General features: G+C 38.5%; 1 protein-coding gene across 11 annotated transcripts in view; it reads right to left on the reverse strand.

Annotated features, from left to right (window-relative positions):
- The window catches only part of DLG2 (discs large MAGUK scaffold protein 2), a 2,692,860-nt gene that overhangs the window by 903,481 nt on the left and 1,766,409 nt on the right, over positions 1–22,970 (reverse strand). For all 11 annotated transcript variants that reach the window (XM_043992745.1, XM_043992737.1, XM_043992735.1 and 8 more), the window contains one exon: positions 19,625–19,675. In XM_043992745.1, coding sequence (XP_043848680.1) covers positions 19,625–19,675 — 51 coding nt within the window. The remainder of the gene's footprint in view (positions 1–19,624; positions 19,676–22,970) is intronic.

Consider the following 22,970-nt stretch of genomic DNA (forward strand, 5'->3'; position numbering starts at 1 on the left):
TTTTCCCCAAAAGAGACAGCATGGCTTAATGGACATACTGCTAGCCTTGGAGTAAAGAAGAGTTAGACTTAACTACTACCACTGACAGCTTCTGGCTGTGTGACTACAATTAGATCCTGGTTAGTATAAATTAGAAATCCCCTGAAATAGTCACATTATTCTAATTCCTACTGTATTTTTCCATTGAGCTGGAACAAATTACCATATTTTACATAATTATAACTTCAGATAGTGCGACTTCAAAATAGGAGGATGCTCCAGGGGACTCACTGTTCACACTAATTGAGACCTAGCTGCATAGTTAAGTCAGGCGGCCTCTCAGTTGTTCAGTTATGTCTTACTCTTCATGACCCCATCTGGGGTTTTCTTAGCAAAGATATTGGCATAATTTTCCATGTACTTCTCCAACTCATTTAGTAGATGAGAAACTGAGGCAAACAGTGACTTGCCCAGGGTCACACAGTTAATAAGTATCTGAGGTCAGATTCAAACTCTGGTCTTTTTACTGTTCCCAAGCAACTAAGACTGTTACAAACGAGTGGCTAATCTGCATCAGTGATGGGAATTCACAAACTGGGAGTTCCATATATGGCTGTCATCCTGAGTCTGAACCAAAAATTAAATTTTGCTAACTAGGCATTAAGTCTAGTTGGTTTTAGCTATAGTAGTTCAAGTACTCTTAATACTCTTTGCCTTAGGGGAATATTTGGTTACCCAGTTCCTGGTCTGGCTAAGCAATTAGCATGTTATCTATGACCCCCATTTCCAATACTCTTTCTCCGAGACTTTTCAGCCTTGCTGAGAGTTAAAGGAAGCATGTACAGCTAAGACTCTACTTCAACCCCAGCACATTAAAGTCCTCCTAAACAAATAAATGCATCTATTATCTGTTTCCCATACCCCACCCCCTTTCTACTGATAGCACTTTTAGTATTCTAATGATTACAGACGCATCCTGAGATCTTTTTACCTGCTGGTTTGGTACTTAGGTTTAATAGACCTTATTAAGGATTTCAAGCAATTTGAGTATGCCAGCCCTTGCCTTGAAATAACAATTTCACTCCATTAAAAACCTCCATGATGTCTGTCTTCCTTGTCCTATGTAGTATGAACAATGGAACTGGCTGACTCACAGCGTGCAAGATAGATTCTGGTTTAGCTTACCAACCAGTGGGAGCAAATAGAAATATGGATGGTAGTAAAGAGAGAGCAATGATACACTACTGATGGCTAGTGGTAAATATACCCAACTGCTTTGTGTAGTTTGATTTAGCTGGATTTCACTTCAGAGCTGGAAGGGACCTCAGAGTTCAGCTTGTCTAACTCCCTCATTTCTCAGATGAGGAAGATGAAGCTAAGCGTAATTAAGAGACTCGACCAAGGTCACACAGGAAGAAATGAGCTATGATTCCAACCAGGGTCCTCCGACTCCAAATCCAGTGCTTTCCCTTCCCTCCCCCCCCATGGCACAACTCTGTATTGCCAAGGTTCAAACTTGATGTTATTAAAATGCAGATTGATTGGGAATGTTTTTAGACATTAAGAGAAACAACTTTCCCACATGGTTAAAAACGTTAACTATTTTCTCTTTGAATTCATAACATTTTTGTTCTAGAAATTTTGGACCTGTTTCTTACTCCAAGGCTGCCTTTAGACAACAGATAAAAACGAAATTGAACTTTAGGCTGAGGTTCATATAGACTGGCTCTCCACACTTTTAATTTATATCTATTTGTTGAGATGTACTTAGCAAGACAGGTAAGACTTCTTCATTTCGGTGTGTAGGGATGTGAGGGGAGGGGGGGAAGTCTCTTTTTTTCCTGGGTGCCTTTCCTTGTGAATTCTTGTGTTCCCCATTTAATGGCCCTGGAGATGTCTTTATGGCTAAAGTATGAGCTCTTGAGTTCTGGAATAAAGAGAACATGAAAGGTTTGGCAGTAATGGAGTTAGTGGCCATAGCATTCTGGGTAACAGCTTCTGGGGTATTCCTTCTTCTCTCACACTGACCCTTGTCACAGGCCATGGCCAACAGTCAGAAGTCACCAAATCTTGACATTAAGTCATTACTGTAAGCAAAGCATAGTGTGTCATGTGCTGCGGGCTGTGTTCAGCTTCTTAACTTCATTGGTTCAAAGGGCAATTCGGTGAAGGTTTCTGGGACCAGAACTGATGTAAGCAGCCTTGTGAATTACCAAGACTACCTCTTCAGTGGTAGGAAGGATGAACCAGGTAGGAAAAAAGGCTATAATCAGGGGGGACAGTTATGTGGTTATTACAACTGTCCATGTGAGGACATGATGGTTAGTGAGTGTGGGCATAAAAAGTGAAGAAAAGGATGAAGGGAGTGTGCTGAAGATAGATTCTATGACTTGGTGACCACTGAGACATGGGGATGGTGAGGAAGAGGAAATATACTAATGCTTTATCAAAACTGTGTAACCTGGGAGAGGATAACAGTATTATCAAAGAAAATAGAAATGATAGGAGGACCAGCAAGCTTTGGAAAGACTCTGATAAATTTAGTTTGGGACATGTTGAGTTTGAGGTGATGGCATGGGTCAGTTAGGTCAGGATATCTACAGTCGGCTGGAAACACTGGACTGAAGTACAGTGGAGATGTGCAGGTTTCAGATACATATCTGGGAGTTTTACTGAAAATTTGGAGATGGTAAAAGAGGCCATGGAATGCATGAATTCATTAAGGAACAGAATATATACTTCACTCCTTGTAAATAGCAGATAAGTTCCCTTTTTCCCTGGCACAGAGTTGGGCCTGGAATCCGGAACGTTTGAATTGAAATCTAACCTCAGACAATTACAAGCTAGGTAACCCTGGGAAAGTCACTTCACTTTTCTCCACCTCAATTACTTAAAATGTAAAATGGAGACAATAATAGCACCTACTTCCCAGGGTTGTTTTGGAGATCAAATGAAATATTTATAAAATGCTTAGCACAGAGCCTAGAAAATAGTAGGCATTTGATAAATGCTTATTCTTCTCCTTTTTGTCACTACTTAAGTGCTTTGCTTCTTGTTAAGTCTTTTTCGGTTGTATCCAACTCTCTATGTCTACATTTGAGGTTTTCTTGGCAAAGATACTGGAGTGCTTTGCCATTTCTTCATTTCCTTCTCCAGCTCATTTTACAGATGCAGAAACTGAGGCCCACAGGGTTAAGTGACTTGCCCAGGGTCACAGAGCTAGAAAGTGTCTGGGGCCAGATCTGAACTTGTGAAGGCAAGCCTTTCTGATTCTAAGCCCAGTGCTCTATCTAATGCACCACCCAGCTGCCCAATTTTCACCTCCTACAGGAAGCCTATTTATAAATCCCCTTAACTGCTAGTACCTTACTCCTCTATGAAATCACTTTATGTCTATCCCAAAGAATAGAGACCTAGCTAGCACCTGTGAAATCTCCTACTACTAGAAACATATTGAGAGTTAGTTTGATAAAGAAGAAGTAATGGACTCCCAGAAGATCTTGTCTCTAGTCCTACATCTTAGGAGCTGACTCATTTAACCTCTCTGAGTTTTAGTATCCTGATCTATAAAATGGGTACAATAGCACCCATATCATATGCCCTCTTTATAAAGATAGTGTCAAGGGAAATGCTTTGTAAACTCTAATTTGCTATATAGTTTTAAGCTATGGCACATGGTCAGTTTATTCAGCTCACAGATCAATGACAATTTCTATGATTCCCTGAAAAGAACCAAAACCTTCCCAAGAAATGATGGAAAAATTATGTCCTTACTTCCCTGTTTTGTGATTTGACATTAGGAGGAAGTCTTTATTTGCTTATGGAGTGAGGACTGGAGGAAGTTGCCTCAGTGGACTGGGTTGTCTCCCCACTTCTGGAGTTAACAAAGTAGAGTCTGAAAGATCACTTCTTGAGGGGTTGTAGGGAGAGGGGAATTTTCCTGCTTATGGGAGAAGTGGACAAGATGGTATGATCCATTAATTATCTGAAGTTCTGTCACTACCGAATTGACTGGATATATTACCAATTTGTGTTATTTAGTTTCAGCTGGGCCTTCACTAGAGCAAGGCAATCTTTTTTTATTTCTTTCTGAGTTCTTATCACACTCTAAATGGCAGCTCTTCCAAACCTAAAGCTTTCTCTTTTCAAGTCTCCCATAAGACTCTCCCCTCTCAGTTGAAGATTTTACTTTTTACTTTAATGAGAAAATTGAAATCATTAGTCTTACACTCCTCCCTTTTATTTATTTCACAAGCCATTGACATTATCTTCCACTTTCTCCTCATTTCATCTGGTCTATAATCTCATAGTAGGTCTTGTCCTTGTTAACACCAACCCCTCTAAATGAATTTTTGATGCTGTCATATCTTCTCTTCTTTAACAGATTGCTTCTCTGATCATCTCTGTCTCTGTCTCTGTCTCTGTCCCTGTCTCTGTCTCTCTAATTTTCAGTCTCTCCCTATTTACTGGCTTCTTCTATGCTTTCTCCATACACGTCCAGGTCTTTCCTTTCTTTACAAATGTATCATTTGAATTTGCCATCACCTCATGTTATCATCCTAAGGCTCTCTTCCCTTACTTAGCAAAACATCCAAAAAAAAGCTTTCTATATTCATTGTCTCCTTTTCCACTCAACATTTTTCATCTGCCTTCTGAACTCATCAATTAAAGATTTCTTTCTCCAGTTACCAATGATTTCTCAATTGCCAAATTGAATGGTCTTTTCTCTCTTTATCTTTCTTGACAATTCGCCTGTGTTTGCTGCTGTTGACCACTTTCATCTCCCTGAGATGCTCTTTGGGTTTTTACAGCACTACTCTTTCCTGAAAACTTTCTTACCTGTCTGACTACTCCTTCTCAGACCCTTGTACTGGTTCATCATCCATATCATGCCCTTTAATTGTGAGTGTATGCCCAAGCTTCCCCCTAGGGATCTCTTTTCTTCTCTCTATCTTTGTGATCTTATCAACTACAATTATCATCTCTGTGTAGATGAGCCACAACTCTGTATCTTGATCTAATTTCTTTCTGGAGCTTCAGTCGCATATCACAAAGTACATGCTAGATATTTCAAACTCAATGTCCTGAAGACTTCCCTAACTTACCATGTCCAAAATATAACTCATTCTTTTCTCCCATCAAGCTTTCTTATTTCTTTTAAGGGCATCACCATTCTTCCAGTATTCCAAGTTTATGATCTTGGTATTATCCTCTGCTCTTAGCTCCCCTTCCCCAACCCCAGACAGCAATAAGTTGTCAAATCTGGTCATTTTTATCTCTATAAAATTTTTCCTTGTATCTTATCTGACCTTTCCTTTATACCTATGCCACCACTTTTTATTCAGGCAGTCATCACATCTTGCTTAGATTATTGCAATGGTCTCCTAGTTTGTCTCCTTGCCTTGAACTTCTCCATTGCCAAAGAGATTTTTCTTAAGTGTAGTTCTGATAAGGTCACTCCCTTAATGAATTAACAGTCAACTCCAGTGGTTCTGTTTCTTTTGGGGATTAAAATAACAAACAAAAAAACGTACATTTTTTGCTTGGCTTTTAAAGTCCATCACAATTTGACCTTATTCCAAACTTTCCATCCTCATTATACATTATCCCCTCTTTTGTACTCCACTGTCTGGCCAAAGTGGCCTTTCTATTCCTCACACATAGTTAATCTCCTCTCTCTGTCCCATGCTCCTTGCCTCCAATTACCCTCCATCCCCCAATTCCACATGTTGAAAGCTCTTTCTTCAAAACAGCTCAAGCACTGCCATCTACCTGAACCCTTTTTTCCTTTCCCCAAATGCTGCTGTCATTGTCCCTAACTACCTCATATTTCTACTATCCCTATTTATCTTGGACATAATTATCTTGCCTCACCTAAGAAAATGTAAGCTCTTCGAGGGGACAGGACTCTTTCCTTCTTTGTATTTGTATCCCCAGAAACTTTGTCCAAAGAAGGTGCATAGCATATGTTTGATACAAAAAGTGTGACTACAAAGTAATGAGATGCATATTTTGACTAAATGTACCAAAAAATGAATATCCCTATGTATTCTCTTGACATCTTCTGACAGTCTGGGATGAAAAAAGAGTTTTGGAATTCTTTGTCAGTAGGAAAAAATATACTGCCCTGTTTTGAAACATAATTGTGTGTCATAGACCATGGCCTGACCTGGACCCTCAAATGAAGCCATAGACAGATTCAACTCAAAGTAGTTTTCTTCAAAATCTATGTACTTCACTTACTAACTGTGTGACCCTGGGCAAATCACTTAACCCCCATTGCCCCCCACCCCCCCACAAAAATCTGTTAGGCAGCAGCTAGGTGGCAGAGTGGATAAAGCACCAGCCCTGGATTCAGGAGGACCTACATTCGAATCTGACCTCAGACACTTGACACTTATTAGGTGTGTGACCCTGGGCAAGTCACTTAACCCTCATTGCCCTGCAAAAAACAAAACAAAACAAAACAACAAAATAAAAAAAAATAACAAATCTATGTACTTATTCTCGAAATCATATTACTATGCAAAATCTTTTTTTTTAAAAAAATGTTTCTCCTAGAGATTGGCTTGTTTAGGCATAGAAGTACTACTTTATAATCATACTATGTTTTAACAAATATTTATTAAGTACCTACCCTTTTTTGGAGTACTTTGCCAATATAGAATCAGAGATTCAGTAACTAGATTTAAAAAGTGAGATGGAGGGAGGAATCAAGGGTAACAACATCAAGGACATGGATATGAGAAGCCTGGTGAATGGTAGTGTTCTTGATGAAGAAGAGCAATCAGATGTATGGGTTTAGGAGAAAAAAAGTGGTAACTAGATCAATCTTATACTCAAAATCACCTGTTTTATATACTTTTGCATTATTCTTTTTTTGGGTGTGTGTGGGGGCAATGAGGGTTAAGTGACTTGCCCAAGGTCATACAGCTAGTAAGGGTCAAGTGTCTGTGGCCAGATTTGAACTCAAGTATTCCTGAATCCAGGGTCAGTGCTCTATCCACTGCACCACCTAGCTGCCCCTCCCCCTTTGCATGACTCTTTTTTTTTTTTTTGGTGAGGAAATTGGGGTTAAGTGACTTGCCCAGGGTCACACAGCTAGTAAGTATTAAGTGCCTGAGGCTGGATTTGAACTCAGGTCCTCCTGAATCCAGGCCCAGTGCTTTATCCACTGTGCCACCTAGCTGCCCTGCATGATTCTTAATAATTTTTAAGTTATATCCCAAGACTAAATCAACACTGAAAGAATTTCTGTTACTATCATTGGATAGGTCCCAAATAATACGCTTCCCATCCTCAAGAGAGTTTCCAAACAAGAGATTTGAACAACATCCTTGGAATAAGCAGATAATTGTATATGGTAACTAATAGAAATTGGTCAATATCCACTTTGATGTTCTGGGTCCAATATTTTAAAAGTAAGTATACTCATATTACAGCAAAAGACAAAGAAAACCTTTTGTGATTTTCCTTTTTCTTCAGTTCTTTAGCCATGAATCCTCCCCAGTTCTTTAGAGTAGTTCTGGCAGGCAACCATATGTCTGACTTTACATGGTTAGCAGAAGATTTTTTTCCACCCACTCTTAAGGTTCAAGAAGGATCACAAGTCATATGATGTAGTTAACTGGCCACATATTCCAACTTCACCAACTCCTCACTCAGACTTGGAAAGCCAGATGGACATATCTGACCCAAGTACCCAAGCATATCTTTGGTCACAGTCTTCTTTCATGGCACACCAGGACAGTCATCCCATTTGCTTAAAGTAAGCTAATTTTAGAGCTTACAGACAAGTTGCTGACCTATATCAATGCATGGTGTTCCCATGTCAGGTATTCCCCATGCTGATTAAATAAAAAGTCTAGATTTTTAAAAAAGTAAAGAAAGAAAGGGTCATTATGTGTTATATATGAATATTGGCTGATAGTTCTATGTTGGTATTCTTGTGTGTGTGTATGTGTGTGTGTGTGTTTAAATTTTGCTCAGATTTTGATTTCAATGACACAGGCAAATCTCAGTGAAGAAAATTCTATATTTGCAGATTGGCATCTTCTATGTAATTTACAGTTTTAGAGAGATGCCCAGGAGTACTGAGTAGTGACTATCTGAGGGTCACACAGTATTTGTCAGAGGGAGGATTGACCTGAGGTCTTCCTGGCTCTGATGCCACCTCTTTGATCCATAATGCCACACTGCTTTACAGTTTCTAAAGCATTTTACATTCTGGACCAGGTGTCAGGAGGTATGTCTTCAAGTTCTGACTCTGTCTGCCACTGACTAATTTTGAGGCTTTCAGCAAATCTCTGGCCCATCTCTGGGCCTTGGTTTTCTCATCTATCAAACGAGGGGAATGAACTGGACTATCTCCCATAATACAGGAATCTCATATGATACACATGATCGCCCTACCCAGCAGTTTGAGTAGAAATTATTATCCCTGTTTGAGAGATGACCTGCCAAAGAAACTCAGGTCAAACATGGAAGAACTGGGACCCAGATCCAAATGGTTGCTTGAAAGCAAAGTTTTTGTTTCTTCTTATAGGGTTTATTTTTTATTGCTTCATTATATATGTATATATGTATACATATATGGTGGCTTTATTATGTATGCATAAATGTATACATATGTGGTAGCTTATATATATATATATACACGTACACATATATGGTGGCTTCATTTTATATATATGTATAAATATATAGTAACTTATATTTACCAACATATTTTATTTTTATATCAAATACTTCCCAATAGGTATCTTTCCCCTTCTCTCACTAAGGTGGCTCAGTAGATAGAATGCAGGCCCCATGGTCAGGGAAGACATGAGTTAAAATCCAGCCTCAGAAACCCTGGTCTAGTTACCTAACTTCTATTTGACTCAGTTTAATCAGCTATAATATGTAGATCATAATAACACCTGTCTCCCAGAATAATACATTGATAATGTCTGACATTAGGTAGAATGTTCCTTACTCATAATCCCCAACCTCCACAAAGAATGTGGGTTGCATATGAGATTTCAGCCAATGGCAACAACTCATTTTTATATAGAACATGACACTATACAAAACATTTTACTTTGGGTTCAGGCCTAAACTTCCTTCCCCTGTCCAACCTCCTGTTACCCCAGAATGACAGGAGATGATATTTGTGCTCAAGCCAATATTTGGTTGGATTTTCCATGATCTCCTTATCCTGTGATCTCATGTCTGATGGCAGTGAGAAACACTGGCATGTGAAATAGCAGAGAGAGGGGCCAGACTGTGAGTCAGAAGACTTTCATTCTCATCTTGGTGCTCTCATTGACTCACTAGGTGACCCTCACCATCTCATTTCCCTTCCTCTCTTGGGGCTTTGCTTTCCTCCCCCATTAAAAAGGGGGGACGGTAGCTAGATGTCCTCCAGAATTCCTTCCAGTTCTAGGATTCTTGAGTACTGCAAGGGAAGAGAGATATGTAGAAACTCATAAAATGACATGATTCCCAGGGAATACAAATGCACAGTTTAATTTATGCTGAGCTTGTATGGGCCAGGAGTCCTTAACCTTCAAACCAAGATGTTTTCATAATGCATAAGCTCTTCTTCCCCTAAGGAATCCATAACACAGAAGTTGACAAATTGCATCAAAGCTTATTTTAGGCATGTGAGGACATTGTTTAAAAAAATAACAAGAGGGGGAGAGAAGAGAATAATCATTTATATAGAACCTACTATGTGCCAAGCACTATGCTCAGTGCTTTACAAATTTCATCTCATTTGATCCCTACAATGATCCTGTGAGGTTGGTGCTGTTATTTCCATTTTGCAGTTGAGGAAACTGAGGCAATGTTACTGTCTGAGGTCACATCTGAATTCAGGTCTCCCCAACTCCAGGTTCTATCTGTTGCATAACCTAGGTGCCTCAACAAAATGGAGAGGCAGGGTAATGTGGTAGAGAGAGAACTGACCTCCAAGTAGGGAGACATGAGTTCAAGACTGAGCTCTAACACAAAATGGATGGGTGTACTTCAGTAAATTCTTTCACTGAGTTGGGAAACTTTAAGACTAAATTAGAAAAGAGGTCCCAGTACCCATCGTGAGGCTCCTCATTAGGGCCTATGTAGACCTTGGAAACTTAACCCTGTTTGCCTCAGTCTCCTCATCTGTAAAATGAGCTGGAGAAGTAAATGGATCTTTCCACTACACAATATTTGCCAAGAAAACCTCAAATGGAGTCATGAAGAATGAAACATGACTGAAAAAACATGACAGTACAACAAAAATACCACTGAAATAAAGATCCAATTTCTATCCCTAACAAAAACTGTTGACTACTACTAAACTTCCTTCAAATGCTGAAACACATCTCCTCATTCTTATTATTCACAAACTTTCAACTGGGCATGATAATTTTGCAGATGATAGTGAACAAAAAGAACTTTTTATCTCTTCAAGTTGCTATTGTTTTGTAATTGTTGTTTTTAAATCAGGTTTTTTCAAGGACAGGGGCAGATAACAAAAAACATGCCTTACCCAGAGAGAATCCTTATCTTTTAAGATTCATAGTTCATTCGCCTATCAGATACAACCAAATGATGAAAAGTGAGGGTGCTGAGACAACACCAGTTTAAAAGAATCATAGATCTAAAGCTAGGAAGGACCTTGGAGGTCATCTAATCCAATCTACAGATGAAGAAACTGAGGTCAAGGCAGAGTTAGTGATTTGTCCAAGGATGATTATGTTGTAGACAACAGAATTAGAGTCAAAATGCAAGTCCATTCTCCAAGTCCAACGCTCTTTCTTTTATACCAAGTCATCTCTATCTCTTGACATGAAACTAAGTTTTTTTCATAACATTATAGAATTCTCTGAAATGGTTACCTAGAAAACTAGGTGGTACAGTGGATAAGGTTCTAGGCTTGGAGTCAAGAAGATCTGAATTCAAATCCAACCTAAGACATTTACTAGCTTTGCAATCTTGGGTAAGTCACTTAACTCTTATTTGCTTCTATAAAATGGGCATGATAATTGAATCCACCTCCCAGTGTTGTAAAGATAAAATGAGATAATACTTGTAAAGTGCTTAGCAGATTGCCTGGCACCTCTCAGAGTGCCTGGCACTGCCTAGCATCTAAGTACTATATAAATGTTAGTTATTATTATTATTATTATTATTATTATTATTATTATTATTATTAATTACCTGCCAGATGAAGTAGCTTTCCGGTATAGTGGATAGAGCAATGGACCCATTATGAAGAACCCAGTTAGGAAGACCTGAGTTCAAATTCTAGCTTAGACATCTACTAGTTGTATGACCCTGGGCATATTATTTGAACTATCTCAGCTTCAGGCTCCTTATCTGTAAAATAGGGTTAATGAGAGCACTCTGATCCTGATGTAATTGTGAGGATCAAATGAGATAATATTTGGAAAGCATTCTGTAAACCTTCAAATGCCATGTAAATACTAGCCATTAGCATTATCATTTGTGGTGAATGTATATATGCATGTATACATGTATGTGTGTATATATGTATGTGCACATGTGTGTGTGTATGTATGTATGTATGCCCTTTATGATATTCAACCTTTGTTCAAATAACTCTGGTATTAGGATAATTGTTCCCTTACTAGGCAATCCATTTTGGGTCACTCTAAATCCTACTCTGATGTCTCATCATGTTTGGGAGTTGGCCCTGGCCTCTCCAAGTCTATGGCAGTGAAACAAAGGGAAAATCTGGCAGATCCTTTAAAGTTGGACAGGCAGGTGATTGTACACTATCTAAGGGCTGGTCTAAGTAAGGCAAGAGAAGTTCATTATCAGGGTAGCCACAGAAAGAAAAACATTAATTAACTCTTGAAATTTGGAATTCTCATTAGTGGAGGGAATACTCTCACCAAAAGAATGGCAAATGCTAAAAGTAATCATAAAATAGCAACAGCAACATAACAACAACTATGATACCTTAAGGTTTGCAAAGCACTTTACAAATATCACCTCATTTTTATTCTCACAATAACCTTGTTATTATCCTCATTTCACAGGTGAGGAAACCAAAGCAGAAGTTAAGAAGTGAAGTGACTTACCCAGCAGCACCCAACTATTAAGTCCTTGAGGTAGGATTTGAACTCAGGTCTTCCTGACACCAGGTACAAGGTTCTATCCAGTCTGCCAACTAGTGGGCCAAAAAGCACCAGTTTATTAATTATTGGGAGGTACTTCCTTGTGTTAACTCAAATTTGGCTTCCCTATATTTTGCTGGAATTTTTCCTTCATTCTTAGGACAAGCAGAAAATGTCTCATCAATCTTCCATGTAGCCTATTTTCACCTATATGAAGATAACATATCGTTTTTCCCCTCCCTAAAAGCTTTTTTTTTTCAGAATAAATCTTATTTCCTCTCATCAATTCTCACATGAAATGACTTTGGATCCCTTTGGTATCCTGGTCACTTTCCCCTGAACACATTCTAGCTTGTCAAAGTGTCTCCTAAATAGTGTACAGAACTGGACGCGAAATTTCTAATATGTTTTGAACAGAACCTCATGCAATGGGATAACCTCTTGTATTCTGGATGTTATTCCCCTCAAGACAATTTAAGATTGAATAAATTTTTTTGGACTACCCTGTCACAATATTGACTCACATTGAACTTATGGTCAACTGGAACCCCAGGGCTTCCCACCCCCTCTAAAAAAAAGTGATCAATGTCCAGTCATGTCTTCTTCAGACTTTACTTGAAGTTACCCAGTCCAATCTATTTTATAGCATTCGCTAAATTCAAATTCAAACTGGGTAAGAAAAAAAAAAGCTAGGATTAAAGAATCTTTAAATATTACAGTTTTAGAGATTGAAGGACAATAGAGATGATTTAGCCTGACCTTAATGCTATCCTTTACACATCACACTTCACCCCTCTCACCATATGTTTGCACAGATTGTGTCCAATGCCTAGAACACACTCTCATATTAGTATATGAATATTGGGCTTGGGGAGGCAAAAGAGACTGTCCAGACTTTGTTCTGCCACAGGAATTAAAGCAACCTTTAAGATCACCTAGGACAGGGGGTTTACTTTTGTTATGACACAGATCTTTTTGTAGACCCAGTGAAGATGGTGGAACCTTTCTTAGAACACATTTTTTTAATTCCTAAAGTGAAATATATAAACTTACAAAAGAAAATTTGAAATATATCTATATATGTATATATATATAATATTTAAAAAATCAAATAAATGTATGAAATACAGGATATAAATTCCTGATTTAGAGAAAGAGTAGATGAGCCAATTGAAGTCATAAAGTTAAGTGAATTAAGTTCATATAAACAAGAAGAAAGAGGCATGATTAGAACACAGGTCTTTGGGCTGCTCTGAATCCAGTACACATCCCTCTTTACTATTCTCCCAACTCCTCAACTAAAATCCAAGTGCTACATATTCTCCATGGTAGTTTTCCTAGTAAAGTACCGTTAGTGTACTTAATATATGGTAACACCCTTAATGTACAGTACTACCATAGGCAGGAACACTGCAGAATGGAGAAGTCAGGTAGAATTACATGTATGTGTTATTCAAATGAAGAGAACTGTGAGCTAGTGGGCACGGTGTAGAGTTTAGCGCTTACACAGTCTAATAAAAATCAGAGGGAGTTAATACTTCAGACGAAAAAGTTCACAGGGTAAGGGAAAGGCTACAGTTCAGGTAAGAGATATGGAGAAAATCAAGCAAATCTGAAAACATGAACTGAATATCATTTATATACTTCTTGTCCACATTTATCTAAATCAGATCTCTAGGAGTCTTTTTATTAGTAGTTCCCAGAATCCTAAGGCTCTGAAAGTTATACTTAAAGGAAATTTAGAATAATGGCTATCCAAAAAGGCTCTAAATTCTACATTTTATTTTGAGATAATTTTTTTTTTTATATTCAAATCCAATGGCTAATAGTACAAAGTCCTCTCAGCCATGTCTGAAGTGCTTCTGGCCCATAAACAGAATGCATTCCAGAGAACAGTGGCCTAAATACATTGATCCAATACCAGTCATTCTTTTTGCCACCACCTTGTTATATTGCTCCTTTATTACAGGGAGTTAGAACAATGTAATGGGTTAGTTTAAAGAAGACCATTCCAGAGAGCTTTGGGGTATTATGGTTTATTGCAACCTGCCAAAAGCTATTCTGCTCCCAAGTTCTGTTTTATGACCTTCAATCAGGAGCAAGGGGCATGATGAGAATTTAAGAAAGCAGAAGAATTGATGCCAGGAGCATTTATTTTTGAGAACCGGCTATGACAACCAGGTACTGAGACAGAGTTGATGTTAAAATACCCAGAAATGGTGATCTTTGTAACATAGTTCCCCACTGGACAGGCTGCCCATTTGCAGATGCAAGCCAGATACCAAGGCAGCTGCTGGAGGAGGAGGACAAGCAATAACACTTCTCTGCTACCAAGGCAGGAAAGAAACTAAGCAGATTTTGTAAAATACATGATGCGGTTCTCGAATCCTTGGACACAACAGGAAGCCAAAGCAAAATGCCTACCCTCCAGGCACTGGGGCCCTGAACGAAAATACCATGTCAACCATGAAGCAGAATGGAGACCTGCAAAAGACTTTTTTTAAACAAATAGTGCTCCTAGCTACAAACTAAAGGTTAGTTTTCCCCTACACACATCGTGGAGGCTCAGACAAGCTCCCAACAGGGTTATCAACCTTGTCAAATAGGAAGAGTCATATTTCTAATCATTATTTGCCTGCTTGTTTCTGCTGGTCCATCTCTCTTTCTCCCTTTCACCATAAATTAATTCATTTGGATCCATCATCACCCAATACTATTTTTTTTTATTTTTTTTTTTTTGGTGAGGCAATGGGGGTTAAGTGACTTGCCCAAGGTCACACAGCTGGTAAGTGTTAAGTGTCTGAGGCTGGCTTTGAACTCAGGTCCTCCTGACTCCAGGGCCGGTACTCTATCCACTGCCAATACTATTTTAATAGAGCTCTCCAGAGCCCAAAACCCCAACGATCCTCTACTTGCCAATTTCATCATTTTGGGAGTTTCCAGGCCTTGTGTTCAGTAGTTTGTTTCCTCACAGAATTTCAACCCTGAAACTGCTGAGTAAATCTATTTTCATATAATCCATCCTATGTAACCCACCCATTTCATTTGGAACAATAAACTAACAACATCACAGAAAGTGTCACTGACTTGTATGGAGCTCCTTCTCTCACATGGGCTGGGGACAAGGCTCATCACACAGTAGATAGAGGGCCAACCGTGAAGTTAGGATGACCTGAGGAAAATTTTTGCCTCTGACATATACTTCATGACCACAGGCAACTTTCTATGATTTAAAAATACAGATAAGTTGCCATTGGCATCCGATTTTGTATACGAGGTTGGAGTTTCCCATACTGATGAAATAACATATTGGCACTGATTTGAGAGGTGGAGTTAGTTGGCTGCTGCATACTAGGCTGAGTAAACCCTCAGAGCTAGTGGTATTAAAAAGTCAACAATTTAATATATAGTCCTTGTATGTAAGGATAAACAAGAAGTGGATGAAGATGATGGAGGAAGAAGAGAAAGAGTATTAAGACAAGGTTAACCTTTTTGTGTCACTGACATCTTTGGCAATCTGGCATATTTATCTATATAGTTATATATAGTTAAGAAGGTATATACAAAATAGTTACAAAGATAACTATATTGAAAGTTACAAAGGTAACTATATTGAAATACAATTTTCAATATCTAATCATCTTTGTATGTATTTATACATCCATCCATCCATCTAGCAACACATCTGTCCATCCATCCATCTATCCATCCATCCACCCATCCATCATCTATCTATCTATCTATCTATCTATCTATCTATCTATCTATCTATCTATCTATCTACCTATCTATCTATCTATCTATCTATCTATCTATCTATCTATCTATCTATCCATCCATCCATCCATCCATCCATCCATCCATCCATCCATCTACCTATCTACCTATCTACCTATCTATCTACCTATCTATCTATCTATCTATCTATCTATCTATCTATCTATCTATCTATCTATCTATCTATCTATCTATCTACCTACCTACCTATCTATCTACCTACCTATCTATCTATCTATCTATCTATCTATCTATCTATCTATCTATCTATCTATCTATCTATCTATCTATCTATCTACCTACCTACCTACCTATCTATCTATCTATCTATCTATCTATCTATCTATCTATCTATCTATCTATCTATCTATCTATCTATCTATCTATCTATCATCTATCTATCTATATCTAAAAACCCTGATAAGAGCCTCTTCTTTGAAGGAATATCCCTCTCCTCTCCTCTCCTCTCCTCTCCTGTTCCATTTTATAGGAACTTAGGTGGCACAGTGTATAGGGAATGGAACTTGAAGTCAGGAAGACCTAAGCTTGAATCTCCTTTCAGATATTTAACTATTTGTGTGACCCTAGGTAAGTCATTTAGCCTTTGTATTCCCCAGTCTCTTTATCTGTAAAATTATAATAACAACACCAACTTCCCAGAGGTGTTGTGAGGTTGCAATAAGATTATATTTGCAAAATTCTTTATACATTTTAAAACACTATACAACTAGCTACCATTGTAGATGAGGAAATCGAGGCACAGAAATGTTAAAAGATTTGCTAAGGGTCACATAGCTGGCAAGTGTCTTAGGCAGAATTTGAACCAGTTTCCTGACTTGAAATTCAATGCCCCATACACTATCCCATGTTGTCTATCTGTCTCTTTATTTCCCTTTATCTCTTTCTTCCTTTCTCCTTCCCGCCCTCTTCTATCTAGTCCTCTCTCATTCTTCTCCTCCCATTTTCTCCAGTCACTTTCTGTCTCTTTTCTCTTTTCTTCCTCCTTTCTCCTCCATATGTGGGTACATGTATGTACATGTGTACACGTGTATAAATGCATATATGTACATGTGCATACACACAGCTAGAAAGAGTCTGAGACCAGATTTGAACTCAGAAAGTTGAGTCTTGACTCCAAACTGTAACAATTGGAATGACGCCACCTGCTGGAGACTTACTGTAAAAGAGTTCCGCCCATGAAGCGAAGGTCTTTGAGGGCAAGACCAGGAATCTTTTCTTTGGCATCAGGAAGTGATGTTGACTAGTGAGAGGAAGAAGGAAGCGACTAGCGCTCTTTCTCAGGCTCTTTCCTGAGGACGCTGGTGGAGAAGGGAGCTAGAAATGTGCTCTCCCTGTAATAGATAGGAATCTAGGCCTTTCCTTCTCTCTTTACCAAATTCTTATTCTCCTTAATAAATGCCTAAAAGTCTACCTCTTGCTAAAGCTTATAATTTATTGGCGACCACTCATTAGATTTTAGACAGTCTAGCTAGAATTTTAGCCCTTAACAAAACCCTGAACTCTATCCATTGTACCACTGTTCTGTCTCCATTGCTAAACCTGAGAGCCAGTGAAATTAAATGACTTGTCTGAGGTTACATGACCAAGTAATTCATATCAGAGGCCAGAATTCTGGTCTCCTGTGCCCAAATTCAATGTTTTTTCCACTTCCCCACACAAATGCCAACTTCTGACTTAGCCTTTTTCAAATTATAGTTACTCTTGTACCAGGGTTTTCCTCAGGCTGTTGTAGTCAGCTGTTGTGTTCCTTCTTTCACATCTGTGCTTACTTTACATAGGTCCCACTTCTCCCAATTTAGGATGATATTGAAATTTTGTCAGAATTGATCACAGGCTTTTTAAAGAACCCATCTGCAGAACACTAAAATCCTCAATGGAAATTTCCTTTTAAAACCATTCAAGCTTAATAAAAAAGTGAGAGGAAAGAAAGAAAAACATAAAGAGCACTGCATGGGAGATGAAGGTTCAAGGCCTAGCCTTTTCACTAACTTGTGACTCTGGGCAAACCATTTGACCCCTCTTGCCCTCAGTTTCCTCAGTAAAAATCGAGGGAGTAGAACTAGATAATATCCGATATTGTTTTCAGGTAAAAAATAAATATCATTTTGTGATTTAAACATATCACTATTGGCCTTTACTCTAGCCTTCTCGAGTTTGTTGCCGACATTACTTTTTAGGTCATTCTTAAACTGCATTAAATAAGCAAAGTGTCTTGGACTGGGGGGGGGTGACAGGTCTGCTGTACTGTCCCCTAATCAGCCCATATTCAGAGTTCTGTGTCCAGTTCTGGGTACTCTATTTTACAAAGGGCTCTGAAAAAACTGGAGAGCATGCAGAAGTAACCATCCATGAAAGTAAAGGGATTTGAAATTATTTCATATAAAGATCATTTGAAGGAACCAAGGATGTTTACCCTGGAAAAGAGAACACAGAGAGAATGTATCTGAAAGGCTGTCACACAGAAGAGAGATTAGACTTGTTTTCTGGTACAAAGAGGAAAGAGCTAGGATTAATGAGCAGCAGTTGTATAGCAGCAGATTTAATAGCTTTGACTGCCCTCCCATAGCTCTCTGTGGTTATTATCATTTTATTTAGAAAATAACTTGATTATATCATCTTTCTATAAACTGTCAGAGGCCAAAGGCAACAGCAACAACAGCAGCACAGACAAAGGTAATAATGGCAGTCCTCATTTGTAGAGTGTTTTACAGTTTGTAAATCACATTCCTAAAAAAACTTAGGGAAGTGAATAGTGTGAAGTTTCATTATCTCCATTTTAGAAGTGTTATGGGGTTGGGACATATCAAGGAATTTGAGACTATTAAAATTTAAACTGGCTAGCTAAACCAAGTAAGGGAGATAAGCCTATTAGGTGTGGCTACTGCCTGCTCAGTGCCAGGGGACAGAGATAACTCCAGAAATCAGAACAACCACCCTTCATCCAACTTCTCCCAACCCACCTCCAATAAGGGAAATTCCACTCTCAGGTGATCATCCTATCTATCATTTATAAAACCTTTTGCTTTTCTCTGAACCACCTCCACTCGAGAGAAGTTATTGGTCTTGTTCTCCTTTCTCAAGTGCCCAAATAAAAGATTATTTTATTCTAATTAGATTTGTGTGCAAGAGGATGTAATTCTTTAAAGAGGAATGCCTAAGGATACCCGCAGCACCCATTTCCCCTGTGACAGAAGGAAAAAAAAAAACACAAATAAGTTTGAGAAAGGGGAGGGAACCTTACTGAGATTACACCTCCATAAAGCTGGGACTCCAAGTCCAGAGGTCTCTCTAATATAACCACACTGCCTAGTACTTCAATTCAATAATTCAACAAGCATTTATTATGTACCTACTATGTGACAGCCATCAAAGGTATTAGAGATACAACAAAGAAATAATCAACACTTTGGGGGAAGTTGTATTCTTCTGTAGGGTAGAATATCATAAGAACATCACTACTGAAAATAGCTAAGTCCTCTACAAACTTGATGAAAATTTCCTAGGGTATTCATTTCTCTCATTTCTGAGAATGAATTCTGGTGACTGAATAGTTCTTGTTATTTGGCCTGTCAGCCTCCATATCCTATACACCACTTCATTAGCATATTAATTACTAGCCCTGTGGGAACCCAGCAAGTTATAATCCACAATTGCATTATTTCACAGAACAACTCGTTTGGGTGCTTTATGGGAAATGCAAGATTTAGGTTTTAATGCAAAGCCTGAATTTGTCTTACCCTCTCCAATGTGATTTCTTCAAATTCGTATTCAATTTCTGTTCCATTGACCTGTGAAGAAGGAAAAAGACAAACATTAAATACACATAAAAAAAAAAGTTTAAATGCTACATTAAAAAAAAAAAGATGTTGGGGAAGAGTGTTTGTGTGTTTAGTAGAGGGGATATGTGAATGTTATCATCTGGATTATTCATGAGGCAGATTTTCCTGGCTTTAGGGACTATGTGTATTCATCAAAATGAAAATGTAATACAAGCCAGTTTAAAGAACATGGGAAGTTAAACTTCACTGGGAATATCCTGGGGTTATTAATTCCCTTAGTGTGAACATTTTTTTTCTCTCCTGAGTTATATGAAATACCCATTTTAAAGTGATAGAGGATAAGCAACCTACAAGCAGAACTTTGCAGATATAACAAAAAATCGTATTGAAAATGCATTTCATGCAATGATGAGACATGAAATGGAATGAACACCTGACAATGTTTGTAATAAAATCTGTACAAGAGAATGCCATTTCTTCTAGTAAACCACTACCCTCAAGCAATATGTCAAGGAAGGAGACAGAGAATCCTGCCTCCTTATTATTAGATCAGGGACAAGAAAGTCCATTCCCATTATCACTGTGTCATATTTATTGGGAGGCCCTGGTGGAAGATCCACATGTTTTTTTTCTTGACAATGAGAAAAGAAGGAAAGGGAAGGTACTTGAAATTCCCAGTGAGTAACCAGCTAAGCCATCCAACCAAGTTGTACATTGATCTCAAGCGTAATGGAGAGAAATGCATTTTAAATACAGTCAGACAACACATAACATATGCCTTAGAATGGAACAGATGCACAAATGCATGAAGGGTAATTTTTCAACTATCTTTGAAGTATTCCCTTCCCATATTTTTATCTGTCAGCAGTCAGAGTTCTGCTCAGTGCAGTGGAGTGTCTGGGATAGGAAAAAAATCCTCAAATTGGCTGTTTCTTTTGTTCTGAATGTGATGCAGCATGGAAACAACATCATCAGTCATTTGGGACATCAACCAGCAGGATTCAGAATTCCAACTATAAAACCATGATTTGCATACAGTGCAAACTGCTGGCTTGCTTTCTCCTAATTCACAAAAGCTCACACATTTACTGGTTTATATTCATGGACAAATTGGAGCTTATTTTACTAAATTATGTAAGAAAATACTGATAGAGTTTGAAGTTTAACTTAAGACTAATTTATTCACTGCTTGGGTCAAATGTTATATCTTCCATGAAGGCTTCCGGGGGGTCCCTTCCATAACTGAACACCATCCCTTCCTTCCTCCCACTCCCCTGTCCCTGCTCCAAGTAATTATGACTTATGGGGTTCAGGGATAATTTCTACCATCCTTTTGCATTTGTCATATTTTAATGTGTTGTACTTATCTTTGTCCATATCTTATCATGCCCTGGAAGCAACTTGAATGTAGATGCTACATTCTTTTGTACTTTATCTGAGTAAAGTCCTAGCATAGCATCTTGAACATGATAACAAATGCTTAATAAATGTTTATTGAGCTGATTGAATGAATAAAATATGATGATAATCAATCAATCAATATTTAGTAAGAATCTGCGGCATACCAGATGCACACAAGTCATTTGGAAAAGACAAATGTGAAACAATACTTTCCCTGGGGGAGCTTATAATCAAGGGAGAAGAGACCAAATGTACATACATACAAAACAGATAGCAGATTATTTATGGGGAAGGCAACAGTAACAAAGTGAATCAGTACAAGGTCTATTGAGAAAGGGCACCTTGAGATAAGGCCTCAGGGAAGCTAGAGTTTCTCAGACAAAGAAGTGAGAATGTATCATATGACAAGCAAGGCTGAGAGCCTGAGTTCATGGTTTGGAGAAGAGAGAGGGAGTATCCTGTGTGAAGAACAGGAATAAGGCCAGTTTGGCTGGACTTTGGGAGAAAGGAATAATATATCATAAGGCTACAAAAGGTAGAATGAGGGTTAAGTTGTAAAGATCTTTAAAAGCCAGAGTACAATTATCCCTTCTACATCATGAGTTTCCCCATTGTGAATTAAGTGGCAATTTCGGAGGGGGGGGGTTTGGAAGATGCAGATGAGACACGAAGGCCAACAGGTGACAAAGAAAAAGTTGAGAAACTCAGACATGCATAAAATACATGTATAGTATTGCATAACATGAATCCCAATTTTACAATAAGATACTGTAAATGTCCCATAACAAAAAAAGAAAAAAAAATTTCAGACTTCTTCTTTGGTATGAATGAAGGGCCAAAAAAGTTTATGTGAATTTTCCAGATCACAGGGGTGCTGCACTCTTAGCCTCAGTGATGTAGAAGCAATGACTGTAGTTTATTTTTAATTCTAAACTTAATAGGGAGTCACAGAAGTATATTGAGTGTGGAAGTTACATGGTGAGAGCTGCACTTTAAGAAAATCTCTTTGGTAGCAGATTGGGACAGAAATTGAAGCATTTTGTCTACACCATTACATTAATAAACAATAGAGACCGCTTTCTATTCTATGCATTTCTGGGGCTTTTGTTGTTGTTGTTGTTTTTTGGGGGTTTTTTGCAGGGCAATGAAGGTTAAGTTACTTGCCCAGGGTCACACAAGCTAGTAAGTGTCAAGTGCTTGAGGTCGAATTTGAACTCATGTCCTCCTGAATCCAGGGCCTGTGCATTATCTACTGTGCCACCTAGCTGCCCCCATTTCTGTATATGCCTTAGCCCCTCTAATAGACCATAAATTTGGTGAGGAAGAGAAAAGGGCTTTGTCTTTTTCCATTGTTATACCCTTCATCTTCCTTCCCTTCTTCCCCTGCCCCAGCATATAACTACTATTCAATTTCCAAGCTGTGCTGAGGACTATGCTTTGTATATACTCAGGAAGCTACCTTCAAGTATCTGAATGGCTGATATGCAGAAGACAATTTAGTCTTATTCTTCTTGACTCCAAGGGGAGAACTGATACTCAGAAACAGAAATCGTGACAAGGTTGTTTTCAGTTCAGTATCAGGCAAAACATGCTAACAATGAGCCCCAACCTGAATTAAAACAGGCTGTTGCTGCTTTAAGGAGTTTCCCATCACTGAAAGTCTTCAAGAAGAGAGGTGGGATGACAATTTATTAGTGACCACAGGATCAAAACTAAAATCAGTGCTGGAAGGGGTCCTAGGGCTCTCCTAGCCCAACCTCCTTCCCTTACAGATAAAGAAACCTCTGGAGAAGTTAAATGACTTGTCCAAGGTCACATAGGCAGTAAGCACATCTGATTCAATCTCAGGGATTGTGGTTCCCTCTCCAGTTCATTCTTCTTACAGTTGCCAAAGTGATTTTCC

The sequence above is a fragment of the Dromiciops gliroides genome, chromosome 3 (assembly GCF_019393635.1).
Source record: "Dromiciops gliroides isolate mDroGli1 chromosome 3, mDroGli1.pri, whole genome shotgun sequence".
NCBI lineage: Eukaryota > Metazoa > Chordata > Mammalia > Microbiotheria > Microbiotheriidae > Dromiciops > Dromiciops gliroides.